The sequence below is a fragment of the Natrix helvetica genome (assembly GCF_964273705.1).
Source record: "Natrix helvetica genome assembly, chromosome: 2".
NCBI lineage: Eukaryota > Metazoa > Chordata > Lepidosauria > Squamata > Natricidae > Natrix > Natrix helvetica.
The window spans coordinates 99,452,718-99,472,002 of NC_138552.1; the positions used below are offsets into that span (position 1 = coordinate 99,452,718).

A 19,285-nucleotide genomic window follows, 5' to 3' on the forward strand; every position below is an offset into this window, starting at 1 on the left:
AAGATAAGGATAGCATAATTTGCCAGCACTGTGGTAGTGGAGGGCAGCGGTTGCTGCAGAGCAGCCAATGTTATGCTGGTCTAATTTTCTACCAGCTTAAGGACTGGTGGATAACATTTGGCACTCAGCTTTGAGGAAGAAATAATTAAGAAGGCCAGTTTGGTCTAGTGGTTAAGGCACCAGGATAGAAAGCTGGAGACCTGAGTTCAAGTCCTACCTTTGCCATGAAAGCCAACTGGGTGACTTTGGCCTAGTCACTCTCTCTCTCTCTCTCTCAGCCCAAGTCAGGGTTAAGGAGGGGATACAAATCAATAAAAATTAAGTTCAAAGGCCCATCTTCAGAAATAGCTTCGTTTGCACGATACAGATCCATATCTGTGATTGCACTAAGGTCAACAGGCAGCTGTGTGGTCACTTCTCGTTCCCTTCTCTGCCACCTCCAATCACTTTCTGGCAGTGAGTGAAGGACACCTTGGAAGACTTTCCTAAAGGCCTGGTGTGTTTGCATCAGTGTTGGAAGGAAGCATGCCCAGAGCATGCCTGTCCTGGTTTAATTGTTTTTCTTCTTAAGGTCATGGCAATCATTTTATCACCGGTATTGAGGTGACTACAAAGACAAATCTTCCTCTGTAGAGTACCTGCTTTCTTAGGTCTAATATCCCTCAGTAACATTATGGGACATAATAATCCTGCTTTATCTTCTAAGGTTGTTGTTAAGGCGATGAGAAGCTAATATAACTGATGGCTGTGAATATTAAAACTGACCTACTGCGAACATTGCTTTTTTCTATCCAGGGCACTTGCCCTCCACTAAATACTTAAAACATTTTTGATGGACATCAGAAATGCACTAACTGAGCTACCCCGAACTTGCCATTCAACTGCAATTTTTAATGTGACAGAATTATTAATGCAGTTAAGAATTTTAATGTGGAAGAATAGTTGATGGGACCAAATCATCATCCATCCTACTATCAAACTAGCAGTAAGAATGGGAGAAATAATAATAGGATGTTTGTATATTGGTGATTTTGCTGTTTCATTATATACAGTATTTTGTCTTTTTTTTCCCTCCTTGCAGGATTTCATCACCCTCTACAGATCCTTCTAGTCCTTTTATGGGCTACATTCCAATTATGAAACAATGGACATTTGTCATATGCCTTTTAGGAACATGTTCTGCTTTGCCGGTAATTCTTACAACTTTATCTGAAACAATTACTTATACAGAATAAAGTTAAAATGAATCAGTTTCTTTAAAAAAAACAAACAGAAATATATTATGTGGTCAACCATTTTGTACAAAATTGTGTTTCTCAACTTTGACAACTTTAAAATGTGTGAATTCCCAGAATTCCCTAGTCAGCATGCTGGCTGGGGAATTCTGGGAGTTGAAATCCTCATCTCATAAAATTGCCATGGTTGAGAAATAGTGTGCTAGGAGATCATTTTTTTAAAAAAAATATCCAATCTACTAATTTCCAAATATAGTTCCCAAATCCTAGCTTTGGGTTCTTTTTCATATCAAAATTACAGTTTATAACCATGGTTTTAAAAAAACTGTTTTAAAAGGCACTTTACGGCAATGTCCTGCTCCTTTGAACTTCTAGCATTAATTGTGGTTTTTGTATTTCCTGTAATGGGGAATTCTACTTCAGAATAGTTTATTTGAAATTTTCATCTATTGTTTTCAATATGTAAAGCAAGTCCTCATTTTCTAAATCTGCTTTACCTTCCTAATGGTTTTAATTAAAGATCCACTGAGAAGGCTGGAGAATCTCTAGTCCAGTGGTTCTCAACCTGTGGGTCGGGACCCCTTTGGGGGTCGAATGACCCTTTCACAGGGGTCGCCTAAGACCATCAGAAAACACATATTTTCAAAAAAATATGGAAAACATAAAATAATGTTATGGTTGGAGATCACCACAACATGAGGAACTGTATTAAAGGGTCACAGCATTAGGAAGGCTGTAGTCTAAAATATTTTGTCCCAGTGATGGAGACCTGAAGCCCTATACTTTAAAAATCCAGAGTTCATCTTGATGTTTGGTAATTTAAACCGAGCCAGTGGAGTGCTGGCTTTTGCTTTTTGTGCCCCACAAATTACTCTAGATTGCTGAAATATGACAGCGGTTTCCTCCACTAACCGAGGAGGAGGAAGAATAACAAAGAAGAAATCACATTCAATGTCATACCCCAATCCTCCAATGAGGTCATCATGTCATCACCCAGCCCACCACAGCAGTTCTCAGTAATAGTATTAATATCCTCCCGATCCGAATTGGACCGAGCACAGGTACGAGCCCATTTAAGGACGTACCTAGTGGCATTGAGAACGGCCAAACGTCGATATTGTGCCGCTCTCATTGCATCCGCAGAGAACCGCCCTGCCGCCCTGTTTCGGGTGTCCCGCTCCCTTCTGTTCCAGAGGCCGCGGGAGGCCCCTCTACAGGGTAGAGCAGAGGAGTTTGGGAAATATCTGCTGGATAAAGTCGCTCAAATCCGGAAGGATTGGGTCCCCTTCAGTGGCCCAGTCGAGACGCCAGTGGCGAGTCTTGAGAAACCTTTTTGGGAGGAGTTTGACTTGGTTGCCATCGAGGATTTGGACAGATTGCGTGGACGACTGCGACCTACCACATGTTTGCTGGACCCGTGTCCCTCCTGGCTTGTACTGGCTTCCTGGGAGGTTACACGCGACTGGCTCCTGGGCCTAGTGAACGCTTCGTTGGGTGAGGGGTCTCTCCCGGCCGCCTTGAAAGAGGCGGTGGTGAGACCCTTGCTCAAGAAGCCTTCCCTGGACCCTACGGAGCTGGCCAATTATCGTCCTGTCTCCAACCTTCCCTTTTTGGCGAAGGTTGTAGAGAGTGTGGTGGCTTCTCAGTTCCCACGACATCTGGAGGAGAATGATTATCTAGACCCGCGCCAGTCCGGCTTTCGCCCTGGGCACAGCACTGAGACGGCCTTGGTGGCGTTGGTAGACGATCTCTGGAGGGCCAGAGATAGGGGTTGCTCCTCTATCCTGGTCCTATTAGACCTCTCGGCGGCTTTTGATACCATCGACCATGGTATCCTGTTGCACCGACTGGAGGGGTTGGGGGTCCGGGGCACCGTTTTGCGGTGGTTCGGCTCCTACCTCTCCGGCCGGACGCAACGTGTGTTGGCAGGGGGGCAGAGGTCGACCCTAAGCCCCCTTACTTGTGGGGTGCCACAGGGGTCGGTCCTCTCGCCGCTCCTGTTCAACACATACATGAAGCCGCTGGGTGAGATCATCCGTGGTTTCGGGGTGGGATATCATCTGTACGCTGATGATACTCAGCTGTACATTTCCACCCCGAACCACCCCAACGAGGCCATCGAAGTGATGTCCCGGTGTGTGGAAGCCGTACGGGTCTGGATGGATGACAACCGACTCAGGCTCAACCCTTCCAAGACGGAGTGGCTGTGGGTTCCGGCCCCCCGGTTCAACCAGATAATTCCATCTCTGGCCATTGGGGGCATTCAACTTGCCCCCGTGGAGCGGGTGCGCAATTTGGGCGTCCTCCTGGATGCCAGGCTGTCCATGGATGAACATGTGACAGCCGTGGCCAGGGGGGCGTTTCACCAGGTTCGCCTGGTGCGCCAATTGCGCCCCCTATTGGACCGGGACGCCTTACGCACAGTCACCCATGCGCTGGTGACGTCTCGCCTTGACTACTGTAACGCTCTCTACATGGGGCTTCCCTTGAAATGCACTCGGAGACTGCAGTTGGTCCAGAATGCGGCCGCGCGGGTGATTATGGGGAGTACCAAGTACTCCCATGTGACACCTCTCCTGCGCGAGCTGCACTGGCTTCCTGTGGTCTATCGAGTGCGTTTCAAGGTTTTGATTACGATCTTTAAAGCGCTCCATGGCTCAGGACCTAGTTACCTGCGGGATCGTATTCTGCCCCATACATCCCTACGACCCATCCGCTCGCACAGAGAGGGACTTCTCCAGGTGCCGTCTACCAGACAGTGCCATGGGGCGGCGCCTAGGAGCAGAGCCTTCTCTGTGGCGGGCCCAGCCCTGTGGAATGACCTCCCCCCGGATATTAGGACTACTACTGACCTCCGCTCCTTCCGTGTCAAGCTCAAGACCCACCTTTTCCAAATAGCTGGCCTGGCTCGACCATAACTTAGTAATGCTCCTGATGGTTTTTTTTTTTTTTTTTAATTTGGTAATTTTATTAGGGGATTTTAAATTGTATTTTTAACTGTCTTTCACTTAAGTCCATCCTCCTCCATGCACATATGTATATGTCTCTGTTCTTTTTTATATATGTTTGTCTTATGTGTATTTTTTATCTGTTTGATTGTACGCCGCCCCGAGTCCTTCGGGAGAGGGTTGCGGCTAATCAAATAAAATTATTATTATTATTATTATTATTATTATTATTATTATTATTATTATTATTATTATTATTATTATTATTATTATTATTATTATTATTTTAAACGGTTTCACCTCTGGTCTCATAAACTATTCTTAATCTTGCATATCTATAGATACTGCCTCGTCATTCTGGTCTTCCTGGAATGGGTAGTATAAGCCTTGAGGTATGTATTTGTGTGTCTATATATCTCTGTCTCTATCTCTATCTATCTATTTCCAAAGATTTACACACACATGCACACACACGTATGTATGTATGTATGTATGTATGTCTGTATGTATGTTGCATTTGTGCTGATAAATAAATAAAGGGAGACTAGTATAGATCTATTTCAAGCTATTTAGCTCTCATCAGCTAGCCATATCCTTACTAGGATTCGAACCTGGGCTGTTTTTACATATTAGGCAATTGTATTAGCCTGTAAGCCACAAGTTCTTCTCCCTTATCAGCTGAGCCAAGGAAATAATTAAGTGTTATGTCAAAACACCTGGTATGCGGTATGCTCCCTCCCATATTTGGGCATATCAGGTGCTTTGACATAACAGTTAATTATTTCCTTGGCTCAGCTAATAAGGGAGAAGAACTTGTGGCTTACAGGCTAATACAATACAATACAATACAATACAATACAATAGTAGAGTTGGAAGGGACCTTGGAGGTCTTCTAGTCCAACCCCCTGCCTAGGCAGGAAACCCTATACCGTTTCAGACAAATAGCTATCCAACATCTTCTTAAAGACTTCCAGTGTTGGGGCATTCACAACTTCTGGAGGCAAGCTGTTCCACTGATTAATTGTTCTCACTGTCAGGAAATTTCTCCTCAGTTCTAAGTTGCTTCTCTCCTTGATTAGTTTCCACCCATTGCTTCTTGTTCTACCCTCAGGTGCTTTGGAGAATAGTTTGACTCCCTCTTCTTTGTGGCAACCTCTGAGATATTGGAATAATGCTATCATGTCTCCCCTAGTCCTTCTTTCTCTTAAGCTAAACATACCCAGTTCCTGCAACCGTTCTTCATATGTTTTAGTCTCCAGTCCCCTAATCATCTTTGTTGCTCTTCTCTGCACTCTTTCTAGAGTCTCCACATCTTTTTTACATCGTGGCGACCAGAACTGAATGCAGTATTCCAAGTGTGGCCTTACCAAGGCATTATAAAGTGGTATTAACACTTCACGTGATCTTGATTCTATCCCTCTGTTGATGCAGCCTAGAACTGTGTTGGCTTTTTTGGCAGCTGCTGCACACTGCTGGCTCATATTTAAATGGTTGTCCACTAGGACTCCAAGATCCCTTTCACAGTTACTACTACTGAGTAAGGTATCACCTATACTGTACCTGTGCATTCCGTTTTTGTTGCCTAAATGTAGAACCTTACTCTTTTCACCATTGAATTTCATTTTATTAGATAGTGCCCAATGTTCAAGTTTGTCAAGATCCTTCTGTATCTTAAGCCTATCTTCTGGAGTGTTGGCTATTCCTGCCAGCTTGGTATCATCTGCAAATTTGATGAGTTCCCCATTTATTCCCTCATCCAAATCATTGATGAAGATGTTGAAGAGTACTGGGCCTAAAACAGAGCCTTGGGGTACTCCACTGCATACTTCCCTCCATGTAGATGCAGTTCCATTGAGAACTACACGTTGAGTGCGGTTGGTCAGCCAGTTACCAATCCATCTGGTGGTGATGCTGTCTAACCCACATTCTTCTACTTTATCTAGTAGTAGGTTATGGTCTACCTTATCAAAAGCCTTACTGAAGTCCAAGTAAACTATATCAACGGCATTCCTCTGGTCCACTAATTTTGTCACATTATCAAAGAATGCAATAAGATTAGTCTGGCATGATCTGTTTTTGACAAATCCATGTTGGCTTTTGGCTATTACTTTGTTTGCTTCTAGGTGTTCGCAAATTCGTTGCTTGATTATTTTTTCCAGAATCTTTCCTGGTATTGAGGTTAGGCTGATAGGTCTGTAGTTTCCTGGATCTAATTTTTTCCCTTTTTTGAAGATGGGAACCACATCAGCTCTTTTCCAGTCCTCTGGTAGTTCCCCGGTGTTCCAGGATCTCTGAAAGATATAATTCAGTGGTTCTGAGATCTCGTCTGCTAGTTCCTTCAGAACTCTGGGGTTCTGCTAGTTCCTTCAGAACTCTGCCTAATATGTAAAAACAGCCCAGGTTCGAATCCCAGTAAGGGTATGGCTAGCTGATGAGAGCTAACTAGCTTGAAATAGATCTATACTAGTCTCCCTTTATTTATTTATCAGCACAAATGCAACAAAAATGTTTTTTTTTTGCCTGGAAGTCTCCTAGGGTGGAGCTGAAAGGCAAAAGGGAAGTAGTATGCTCCCTCCCATATTTGGCATACCAGGTGCTTTGACATAATAATCATATTCCAAGACTCCTTACAACCTCCCCCCCCCAAACTAAATCTAGTTTCCTTCCCTTCAGCATATTTTGGAAATAAACGCATTCACATTAGTTGTGCAAATCATATCTGTTCTCTAAAGCTACTACATTACTTCACAGTTTTCATGTGTGATAACTTAGAATGGGAGTTTCCCAATCTGAGTATAAACACTTAGGGCTTTTGGCATTGCACTTGAAGCTGCCTGACTCCAAAGAATAACCTGGTTGGGAATAGAGCTCTTTCCTCTTTGGCTTGGAATTGGTTGGGTATCTGTTTGCCTGTGATTGGCGGATTTCTCAGTTTCTTTACTCCTCCCTCCTGTGCAAAGAAAGAAAGCAACAACTGCCTTTTCTTTTCTATTTGTTGAGTCCTTGAGGACCTGTGATTTACTTTATAGCTTCTTTGGGTTGACTCCTCATCTTTGACACTTTCATCTGTTATGCCTAATGGTTATGCCCAGTGGTGGGATTCAATTTTTCTTACTACCAGTTCTGTGGGCATGGCTTGGTGGGCATGGCTTGGTGGACTTGGCAGGGGAAGGATACTGTAAAATCTCCATCTCCTCCCCACTCCAGGGGAAGGATACTGGAAAATCTCCATTTCCTCCTGATCAGCTGGGACTCGGGAAGAAGAGAATAGATGGGGACGGGGCCAGTCGGGGTGTTATTTACCAGTTCTCTGAACTACTCAAAATTTCCACTACCGGTTCTCCAGAATGGGTCAGAACCTGATGAATACCGCCTCTGCTTATGCCTAACAGTTCAAAAAGGAACACTATTTTACCTGTCTTCGTGAAGGAAGGAAGGAAGGAAGGAAGGAAGGAAGGAAGGAAGACCAGTGAAATGGAAAAAAGAATAGATTTGGGGGTTGAAGTCACTTCGGAAGGGGCAGACAACCAGGCACCCAGCAGCCCAAGACCAAAGAGCTGTAGAAGGCAACAGCCAGTGACCAAGAAGAAGAGATATTTCCCTACAGTGAAATGAAGCATAGCAGGCAAAGTAGGCAGAGCCATTTTTGCTCAGGCAAGTTGGAAAATATTACTTTCAATGCCTAGTATAAAATGGAGAATATCTTCACAGTTGGTTGAAGGGGCAGTTGAGGACAATGCCATGCATTCTTGCCCTCAAGAAATGGCTACATGGCCTTTACAGTATGTGGACTAGGACAATTTAGTTGTACTGGTCCACCTTTGTTTTCTCCAAAGTAAACATTTTGGAAGTAATTTTCACATAGAAGGACCGATTGCAATACCTCTGTATGAATAACTCTGCTCCCTCAACACCCACCTTTTGAATCAGTTTTGTCAAACAGCTGAAAGAGTTTTTCTTCCCTTTTTTATACAGTAAATGTAAAGGCAGGGGCATCCATACAAATGAGTTGGCATTAGATTCAGGACAGACAAAAGAAAGTGAATCTTCACAGAGTCCATAATTAACTCCTTGTGGCTGCAAAGAACTGAGATGCCTTGTAAAAGGAGATTGGATGGATGTAATAGAATTTGTGTAGATGGGATTGTGATCAGACACTTCTGTTCCAGAGGCAATACAATTCTGAATAGAAGCTGCATTAGGTGGAGAGTGAGTGGAGGCTATTGTTTTTAACTACTCTTTGTGAGCTCCGTGAAAAGATGTGTAAACATTGCAAAATAGAAAATACTGATTACAATAACACTGAGGATTTTAAATATTGCCTTACAGGGTATGAGACAGCTGGGTGGACCAAATGTGCCCAAGGTACTCCCTCAGGTAATCACAGTTATGCCACATATCCTCTTTGCAGAAAAATATATTAATGGTGATGAGAATAAGCTGATGATGATATTCTAGACTTATTCTATTTATTGACTTACTTACATCCAAAGCAAGGAACCTTTGACTTTAGAAAGAATTGGAATTGATTAACTGTCCTGAAATGATCATTGATTAGGGAATTAGGACCAAACCTCGCAAAATTTTAAAAATGCAAGAGGCTTCTCATCCCTAGCTTATCTTGATTGGTAAACCTAGTCTTGACCAAGTTCACAATCAAACTGAATATTTACTTTACTTATTGAGCAAAATGAAATGACTGTGTTTTGATGTATAATTATTTTAATTGGGTTCAATAAGAGATGCTTCTCAATAAACAAGTTACAGATTGCGTTCTCAAGAAATCCTACCCTGTTTCCCTGAAAATATGACCTCCTTGGATAATAAGGCCAATCGGACTTTTGAGTGCATGCGCTAAAATAAGCCCTCCCTGAAAATATTGCAACACAGCAACAGCCATCAGGTGACCACGCTCGCCTCCTCCTGCACCTCAAAAATAAAATGACCTCCCTGAAAATAAGGCCAAGTGCTTATTTCAGGGGTCAAAAGAAAATAAGTCTTATTTTCTGGGAACCATGGTATCCATGTTCCTTATTCCCTATTAAATCTCTATGGGAGTTCAGTGGCTAATAAGTTTAAAATAATAACAATAAAGTGTAGATAAGTCAGAAGTATTCTATTGCTTTCTTAGATATGCAGCTCAGTTTAATACTCCACATTCAATAGAAAGTATTACTAGACTCAGTAACTCTTACTGTCAAGCAACTCTGCAATGTAGTTTGATTTTAATCATAACCTAACTCAATCACACTGATTATTAAAAACCCTTCACTTATTTATATAGTGATCCTGAAGGCACTCTGGAATGATTATGCTATTGTTGTGTTAAATATCTTGCAGTCAACTTCTAGGGTGTTTGTTAAACTGACTGTAGATAATATTTATTGAAAGGGTTCCAAGCTGACTTCATTTGTTTCCTTATTGAGGCTTGTGTGTTGTCAAGAGGCAGAATGATTAATAAATAGATATGTAGTGCCTCTTCCTTCTCTTCGGCCCTTTTTTCTCTAGCTAAATTTATGGATCTATTGTCAGAGAAAGGAATTTGGTATATATATTTATATACCATTTATAAAGGAATCAAGTGGAAAATCTATCACAACATCTATCTATTATGAATTAATTCTGATTGGAAATATTGGCTTGAATTTAACTCCTGTTCTAACTTGTTAGCCTCTGAATTATAGTTTCAGAATAAATGTATTTAATCATGCCACTTTTAGTATGGCCAGACTTACAGCTATGCTGATCCATTTAATTCGATGTGGATGCACAATTTCTTACCGTCGCATTCATCATTTTACTTGATACGACAAAGACCTCAACATGAAACCCAACAGGTAAGAAATTTAAGCTGTTATCGCCCCAGAAACATTACAGTATTGAAGCAGAACTCTTCTTTTTGGCTTTCTAGATATTTTTCCCTAGACTGTTTTTTCTTCTGGATATGCTGAGATTACAACTTTAAGAATTCCATGCCACCCATTATGGTCCTCCATGGGAACTATAATTTCCTGGATCTTCTGTGGAGATACTCAGTCATCCAGATCATGGTTGTCCCAAAAGTCCTTTATTTTCAAAGGGCAACTGGACTTTGTTTTTCCTTGAAGATGTTTTGCTTCTCATCCAAGAAGCTTTTTCAGTTCATTTGAAGAAGCATCTGGGGTGAGAAGCAATACATCTTCAAGGAAAAACAAAAACCAGTTGCCTTTTGAAAAAGGACCTTTGGAAATTTCCTGGATTCTCAGCAGCATCTTCTGCATGAAATAGGTGACATCAGTCTCAGTCCAGTCCCCCAGAATGGCTATATGGCATGGCCAATCACAAAACTTCCATTTACTAAAATTCTAAGAGATATTGAATCTACTCCTTTGGCCCAACTTTCCCAAATGCTTTCTATCACTTCTATCAGTATGTATTTATCTTTATCCTGGGCTTGTAGTTCACAAAGCACTGAGTTGCAGTTCCCTTCTTATTCAATGTCTAGGAAAAGCTTTGAAATCATACATAACAGGAATCATTTTTCAAAATTGTCTATGGAGGTTCTCATTCATCCAGGTCAGGGTTGTCCCAAAGATGCTTTTATTTTAAAGGCAACTTTCTGGTTTTACTTTAAGACATTTTGCTTCTCACCCAAGAAGCTTCTTCAGTTCTGGAACTTCACCTGTTAGTTAGAACTAAAGAAGTTTCTCGGATGAGAAGCAAATGCCTTAAAGAAAAATTAGAAAGTCCCATTGCCTTTAAAATAAAAGCATCTTCAAAATTGATGAAATGCTGGATGTTGACATTTTTCTCTGCAACATGGTGGCTTCCTGAGTCATGCTTGTATTAAAAGAATCAACAATAATAATTGGGTGAGGCATGGCACAAAGTTAGGAAACTTTGATGGCCCTGAGAATTGAGCATCCTGATCTGGGTGGCAAACAAATGTATTACAGTATGGCATTTCGTAATCCAGAAATTCATTTGTCAGATTCGTTGTTCATGCAACATTTCGGTATGCCTGAAAATGGCTCATTCATGATTTTTAACCTTTCTCTTCTGGTTATTCATCTTTTATCACTCCATAGTATGAATACACAATGCCAGTGCACCCTCCTCCATTGCCATCTCAAACACCCATTCTGCTCCAACAACCTGGGATACAAGAGAATCCTCATTACCATTATGCACATTTCCTTCCTACAAGGCAAGTCCAAATGCAACCTTATGATGTCCAGCCGCCATTTCATCCAAAACAGTTTCCTCCATCGGAAGGAAACCAGCCAGATGTTCAACAACAGCTATCATTGGACAGGCAGGCTCAACAGGTCAGTTTTGACAAGCAATTGAGATACTTCTAATATGAGTGCAAAATCTCTGCATCTCCAGCGCAGGCAGTCCTCGATGTAAGACTGCAATTGGGTCCATAATTATGGTTGTAAGTCATTATGGTTGTAAGACAAGGCATCACATAGCCGGATCTGAAGTTTTGGCATTTTCTATGGCAGCTGTGAAGCGAATTCATTTTAGTGAGTGTTTTTTTGCCAGAATCTGGAAATAAATAGAAGATGGCAAAAAGAAAAGTTGAAAATCACATTCACTTGACTGTGGGACACTAGAAATGGTCTTAAAGGTGATCCAGTTGTCAAGTGCCAAATGATGAGACCATGGGGAGAGGGAGGCCATCGCAATCTCAAAATTGGGTCATAAATAGCTTTTTGGGGAGGTATCTGTTATAATTTTGGTTGGTCACTAAGCAATTAGTTTTAAGTTGAGGATTATCTGTGATTGAATCATTAAGCACTAATCTTTGGCATGGAGATTATAAAGAATATGAAGGCACAAGATTAACTAAGGCTGAATGAAGCATTCAATTCTGATTGTTTTCACTTTTTCCATGTTACATAGTTTGCAGGGGAGGGGGAAACAGTCTAAAATGTGTATGCATTTTAATGCACATTTCTCATTTTTATTTGCCTTGTTTTTATCCACATATAAAGTTTTTTTCTTTTACAAAGAGCCTTTCCTGATATAATATATTTTGGATTTTTAATTTAATTAATATGTGCATTTTCCAGCAGACTTTACGTATTTACTAAATAAATGATATAGATTCTTTGGAATATAAATTGACTGATGTAGATTCTTTGAATGTGATCTTGCAACAATTTATTTCAAATCTACATTTGAAAAATTCCCTAGTTTAAAAATCCAACCTCCTAAATAAATGTGGTTCATTTATATATCAGTTTCTGAATTTCTCTGTAAGATACAAATAAATATTTCTTCTAGATTTTAAGCCTCTTCCAAGAATTTAAACACTTATTAAACATAACACAATTATATTTAGATTGAAAGCTTTGCTTAGTTTAGTCTTTATTTTCTACATGTTGTCAAGCTAATGATATCAAATGTTTTCTTTTATTAACTATAGTTACCTGCCATACAAGATTATTCAGGGACATTGGGCCAAGTAAGTATATATTAACTATGAGAATTATAACAGAGATAAACTTCTTGACCAAACAATTACTTAGAAACAGACACAGGAACACACACACACACACACACACACACACACGGTCAAAGAGTGCCATATGTTCTTTAGAATTTTTTTTTCTGTTTTAAGGCAGTATGTATTGTAATCACTCATATTTTTCCTGATAATCCATTCAACTTTTTCTTTCTTTTTGCAAAGATCTACCCTGGCTTATTTGGAACCCAACAAAACACAGCCCAACAACCACAGCAAAGATCTGTAAGTTAGTTCCCTGACTAAAATCTTATTGTTAACTGTTAATGCAGTTGAATTTCCATCACTGGAATTCCATTTCCATCTTAACACACAAATGTAGACATACTTATTTGCAAATTAGCTTTTGCTTCAAATCTTTCAGTTCTCCGAAGTGCAAACAAATTTACGAAGCAACTTTCCCCAAAATTATGGTCCTCCCCTTGAAAGAACTTGATCCAAGAGTTTATTAAATGATTAAGAGATTCCAACATAATCCTGATACTTTCCCGGTTCTTATGGATTCCTGCAAAAATGGCATAATCTTAATAATGAGAACCAGTTGACTAAGCAGTTAAGGCTAGAAACAGGGAGACTGTGAATTCTAGTCCCACTTTAGTCATGAAAATCAGCTGGGTGACCTTGGTCCAGTTTTTCTCTTTCACCCAATCCACCTCATAGGGTTGTTTTGTGGGGACAATAGGAAGAGAGGAGGCATACTAGATAAGTTAGCTGCCCTGAGTTATTTATAAAAATAATAAAGGCAGAATATAAATTAAAATAAATAGGGAGGGAATTCCTTAAGAATATTTATATGATTCCTGTTAAAGCCAGGATGTGGATAAAGATAAGTCATTGTTCTGGCTAAAAAAGCATGTTCCTTTCCAGTCTATTTTTATAAAGATTAAAACAAAACAAACATCTTAAAATCAGTTTAATTTTTTCTTTTCTTTTTGTTTAGATCTATCCTAATTTGCAATATATGTCTTATGTAGCAAACAAAGGAGTAAGTACTTAACATTAATCTACCCCAAATGAAAACCTTCAGACTTATCATGTTTGGGATAAATTTCTGGTTATTTTGTATAAAATACCGCATGGAAATAGTGGGAACCAGTTGATTACAATAAGAGATCATTAACAGAGTTTTAGAATTTCAACATTGTCTTTTTAATTATTGTTCACAATGTTTATTACATTTATAATTTTACATAATATAGTCACTATTATTGTTTTTCCGTTAACTACTTTGTTATTAATATAGTTTATAGATGACAAACTAACAATTTGATGTAGATGTAGTAGTTTAACAGTTTAAAATTCTTTTACCCTATTTTGCAAGGGGTGACAAACCAACATTGCTGCATTATACTAATCAGCATTCTTTTGGTTTTAAAAAAATATTTTAAGCTTTGAATAAACAAAAACATTGAATCAAAAAATAAAGGAAACAGTGCGAATCAGCGCCATCACAACTGAACTTTGAGCACCTAGAGTTAGATCTAAGGAATAGATGAAATCTCCATTGAGAAAGTTTTCTTAAGGGTAACAAATCATTTCCCCACATTCCCCATAGGAATGGAAAGGATTATATGAATCTTAAACTTGGCCCAACTCTGCAGTTTCCTTCCCATCTGTTAATCTGCTTCTGTGAGATTCCATTTATTATTTTGTAAGTCACACTAAAAATGAGCAAAAAATAAAAAGAAGTGACTTAGTCATAGGTCACATTTTTCTCAACATAGGCACAGACCCACCTAAAATCTATTTACAATAATAACGGTACTAATTTACAGATGTGTGTTAAGAGAGTTGTCTATATTCTTCCTGAGACACGGAATACTACATGTGAATTTAAATTCCCATAATTTTTCTGGCCAGCATATCCATTGTTCAGAATTCTGGAAATTAATTCATACATTTAGAAGTTGCTCAGGTTGGGGAAACCTGTAATACACGACCTACATATTAATATATCAACAAGTTTGAATCCAGTTGTTTATGGCAACGGTAATGATTGTTATCCAAGTTATTGTGGCCACTGGAAGGCTCAGATTTCAGATTTTTAATTTACAACTTTTAAAATGGAGAACAGTTACCACAATATTTAAGTTTTTTCCCCCAAACATAACATTAAATATTTCAAAAGAAAAAAAATGTTTTAAAAGCATTGATGTTGTTGTTGGCAATACAGGAATATGCACTATTATATGTAACAAAACATTGGATTCTGAAAAATTAGGACTCTGTTGATATTAGACTGGCATGTTTCATTCCTGATATGTGGTTTGCTTATTTACATGTTCCACAGGTTCCCACCAGATTAGGAATAGTAAGCTCAGAAGAAATGCAGGTATGTTGTGGACATCGTAATAGCAATAGCACTTAGACTTATATACTGCTTCACAGTGCTTTACAGCCCTATTTAAGCGGATTACAGAGTCAACATATTGCCCCCAACAATCTGGGTCCTCATAATCTTAATAGAAATTCATTAAAAATTGACTTTCTCTTTAAATAAAGCCAATCATACAACCCAAGGCTGAGAAATGGATGGGCAGATCAAGCTTCAAGGTTTTAGTCTTAGTAGCATGAACATAAAGTATAGTGAAGGGAGGGGAAGATATTATGGCAAAAGATAAATATTTAAATGGGAAGAATTCTGAAAAGCAAAGATAGATAGTCTTTTGCTCCAAAGTGGTGAGGACTTTATGCAACATAAACTTGGAGATCCTTGAAGAATGGCCTCTGTCCTTCACCTTTCAAAGATTCTCTGAGGGCACTTTATAAATATGAAATATTTCCATGGACAGCATTGATAAGAAAACTTTTATAAGACAACTATTTCCTTGGCATATGTAAGATCAAGTACTGATAAACATTATTACATTACACCAATTTCTGCAGAATTTAGCACATGCTCATTTCTTCTAATGAAATTGATGGAATCCAAAGTATTTGTTGCCTTGGAATGGATGGAGAATGGAGGGATGGAGAAGGGAGGGAGGGAGGGATGGTTTGATGGATATAATGATCCAGAAGTTTAGAGATTATTTGTAAGAAAGTGATTTGCAACCTATGGAATTTTCGCAATCCGTTTACAAATAAAGGAATAATAAATGAAAAATGATGTAAACATAGTCAAGATGAAAAAAGTCCAGAATGTATTTATTTATGCAATTTATCTACCCTCTCAATCTTCATGAATTCTAGGCAGCTTATAGATATTACAATAACAATAAAATTATATTGGTTAATATTGAATAAAAATATACACATCCATAAAACAAACAAACAAACACAAACACACACACACACATATGGTATATAGAATCACTCTCCAAAACTTTCTGATAAAAAAGGCATGCTTTTACCATCATGACGATGGGAACCATACTTGCTTGAAGGAGAAAATATTCCATAGTAAAGGAGAAAACCCCTAACATTTATAACTTGTAAGACACTTGGAATCACCTTATATAGGAGATGGGCGGCATAAAAATTTAATAAACAAAAAAAACACTGGGACTCTCCTGATACCTCCTGGAATGTGGGAATACTTTAGTAGGCATTCTGTAGCCCAGTGACTCTCAATCTTAGAAAAGTTCAGATGAGTGGGCTTCCATTCCCCCCCCCCCATTCAAATCCTGAAAGTCTCCAGGCACTGGCAGAGGACTTCTCCTGCATTTTCCATTGGGTTCAGGATGGAGCTGTAGAACTAGGTATCATCATTGATGATACCTCATCATTGATAATAGCTCATCCTGAACAGGTGATGAATTCTCCCAGCAGTTTCAAGTGGATGGTTCATAGACTGAAGCACCCCTGAAGCACTCTATAGATGTGCATCTGAGAGGCTAGCTTCTCCCCTCTCTGTTGTTATTTTTAACTATTATATTCACTGCTATAATGTTCTGCCTGATCAAAAGACTCCCGAAGTTTAATGATGTTGAGCAGCATGTTACCTAATGTGGGAATAAGGATTGCACAATTGACTTTACTTGTTCACAGAAACAGCAGGGCTGCATTCATTCATGCGATTGTTTCTCGGGATAGGACTTGGCTGAGCTCCAGATGAATCCAGATTTTGATATTGATTTTTGCTCTCCTTTTTTTTTTTTTTTTTTTGGCTCTTTTGATGCTTCCACCATTCTTATTCTTAAAATTCTCAATGATCTACTACAACTTTCCTGCTGCTGCTGCTGCTGCTGCTACTACTACTACTACTACTACTACTACTACTACTACTACTACTGTGTCCCCCGCCAAACAAACTCAACTCTTAATTGATTGATGGCCCAACTTCAATCCATCTCCCCATACCTATGTCATCTGTCATTTATCCTCTAAGGCAGGGGTGTCCAAACTTGGGAACTTTAAGACTTGTGGACTTCAACTCCCAGAATTCCCCAGCCAGCATGGCTGGCTGGGGAATTCTGGGAGTTGAAGTCCACAAGTCTTAAAGTTCCCAAGTTTGGACAGCCCTCTGCTCTAAGGCTTCAGTGTCATCACAGTATTTATTTTCTGGGACATTTCCCACTGCATAAAAAAAGAGTTTAGATTTTCATTCCTCAAGTTTGCATTTAGGACAGCTTGCTAAGCGCCCAAAGCCAACACTTTCCACTCACATCACCATCTCTCTCCATACGTTTGTCATCCAGATCTTCAGAGGGTTCATAGTCATTCATGTACTGTCGTTGTTTTTTTCCAGGGTGGAGGATTTGGCGCACCGGCCTATCAGGCAACAGGCCCCCATGGCTTTCCCATGGATGCCAGATTTGGAAATATGCCACTGAACAGAGGCCAACCAGGAGATTACACAGTCGAAGATGATCAGCTGGGCATTACAGAACAGCCTGAAGTTCCAAAAGGAGCCAACCTAGGGCCCAACCCTCCGGACAGAGGGAATAATGTTATCCCTGTAGATATCAACCCAAGGGTTGCCTTGCCCAATGCCAACAACAACAATGTGTTAAACCCTGCTGGTCAGAGTAAAGGGCAGCCAAATGTGCCTCAAGCCACTGCCTTGCCTCCAGCAACTCCTGATAGCTTCATCCCTTTAGAGGCAACTAGCACTCCCATGCCTTTGGATCCTACCATGTTTCCTGACTCCTTTTACTCAACCAGTGCAGGAAATGAGGCTGGCCAGCCACAAGTCAGTCAAAGCAGCTGGCATTTGCAAGAGCCCTGAGAACCCTTGAAGAACATGTGCTGCTTGTTTACTCTTTAGCGATTCCTTGGGCTTGAGTCAATGAGAGCCAAAACAGCCAATGGATGTACTGTAGCTTATTGCAGGGATGCCACGGGTTAGGGTTAGGGTTAGGGTTAGGGTTAGGATGGATGCCATGTTTTTTTAAATATTTCATTTTTGAGAAAGCCTCTTTTGGAGGCACCAGATGTTTAATGTTAAACACTAAATTAGTTTCCTATTTGCTTAAGCCAGGGGTGTCCAAACTTGGGAACTTTAAGACTTGTGGACTTCAACTCCCAGAATTCCCCAGCCAGCTGGCTGGGGAATTCTGGGAGTTGAAGTCCACAAGTCTTAAAGTTCCCAAGTTTGGACACCCCTGGCTTAAGTGATCCATTGCCTGTTTAAGCTCTCTAGCTTTTTTGTGCTTTAGGTCCTTGCCTGACTCATATTTTTATTGCAAATTATTTATGAACCCTTTAGCTTTAGATTCTATTCAAGACTTATAAACAGGCTCACTGATGTGGAGGTTGCCTCTCTTACTTCTGATTAGATGGCTCACTGTATCCAGTTGTTTAGGCAGCATGAAATAAACTTTTATTTAATCACATTACGGATTCTTGTGGCTTCGTTTCCCCCCCCCCAAAAAAATAATAATAATAATAATGACATGAAAGAAGATTATGCAAAACCTGTTTCCAAACTAATCGGAAGCTATTTCTTTCCGTATTTCCCCTTTTCAATACCCTCCATCCTGTACCTTTTTCACAAAATATGTACGTTCAAGTAACATATGTACATTTTTTAAAATCTGGGTTAAGTTATGATTCTTTGGAAACTGAACCAGTGACCATACAACAGAGTAAATTGCTTACTCTTAGAAAAGAGGGCTGTAGGTGTAAAAGAGTTCCAAAGGTACTTTTTCAAGAGGCGACTGGACTTTGTTTTTCCTTGAAGAAGTTTCACTTCTCATCCAGTTCAGTTCAGTTCTGAACTGAAAAAGCTTCTTGGGTGAGCAGTTCAAGGAAAAACAAAGTCCAGTTGCCTTTTGAAAAAGCACCTCTGGGACATCCATGACCTGGATGACTAAGAATCTCCATGGAAATTTAGGTGTGGGAAGATGTAGCCTCATAACCCTTCTGGTTGCAGCTATGGGATCCTCTTCTGCTTTGCTGCTCTGTCATCTTTATGGGCAATTTTCATTTAGTAAATGCCTCATTTAGCAACCGTTCAAAGTTACAACAATGATGAAAAAGGAACTTTGTGATTGATCCTCACATTTATGACCTTCACAAGCCCTGTAAAGCAACGGAGATTGTAAGCACAGTTGCAGTTTTTCTTGGCAACCACTCTGCTTAATGAACAAGTTGCCAGTCCTAATTGCAGTCACCAAATGAGGACCACCTGTACTTCAACCCCATTA

At 39.9% G+C, this 19,285-nt stretch overlaps 1 protein-coding gene across 1 annotated transcript; it reads left to right on the forward strand.

Annotated features, from left to right (window-relative positions):
* Positions 1 to 1,118: 1,118 nt before the first annotated feature.
* Positions 1,119 to 17,865, forward strand: AMBN (ameloblastin; the record flags this gene model as incomplete). Its single annotated transcript, XM_081940060.1, has 10 exons — positions 1,119 to 1,190; positions 4,525 to 4,575; positions 8,513 to 8,560; positions 9,904 to 10,020; positions 11,251 to 11,490; positions 12,597 to 12,635; positions 12,861 to 12,920; positions 13,636 to 13,680; positions 14,986 to 15,027; positions 17,386 to 17,865. The coding sequence occupies 10 exons, from the start codon at positions 1,119 to 1,121 to the stop codon at positions 17,863 to 17,865; spliced, it is 1,194 nt and encodes a 397-aa protein (XP_081796186.1).
* Positions 17,866 to 19,285: the final 1,420 nt, after the last annotated feature.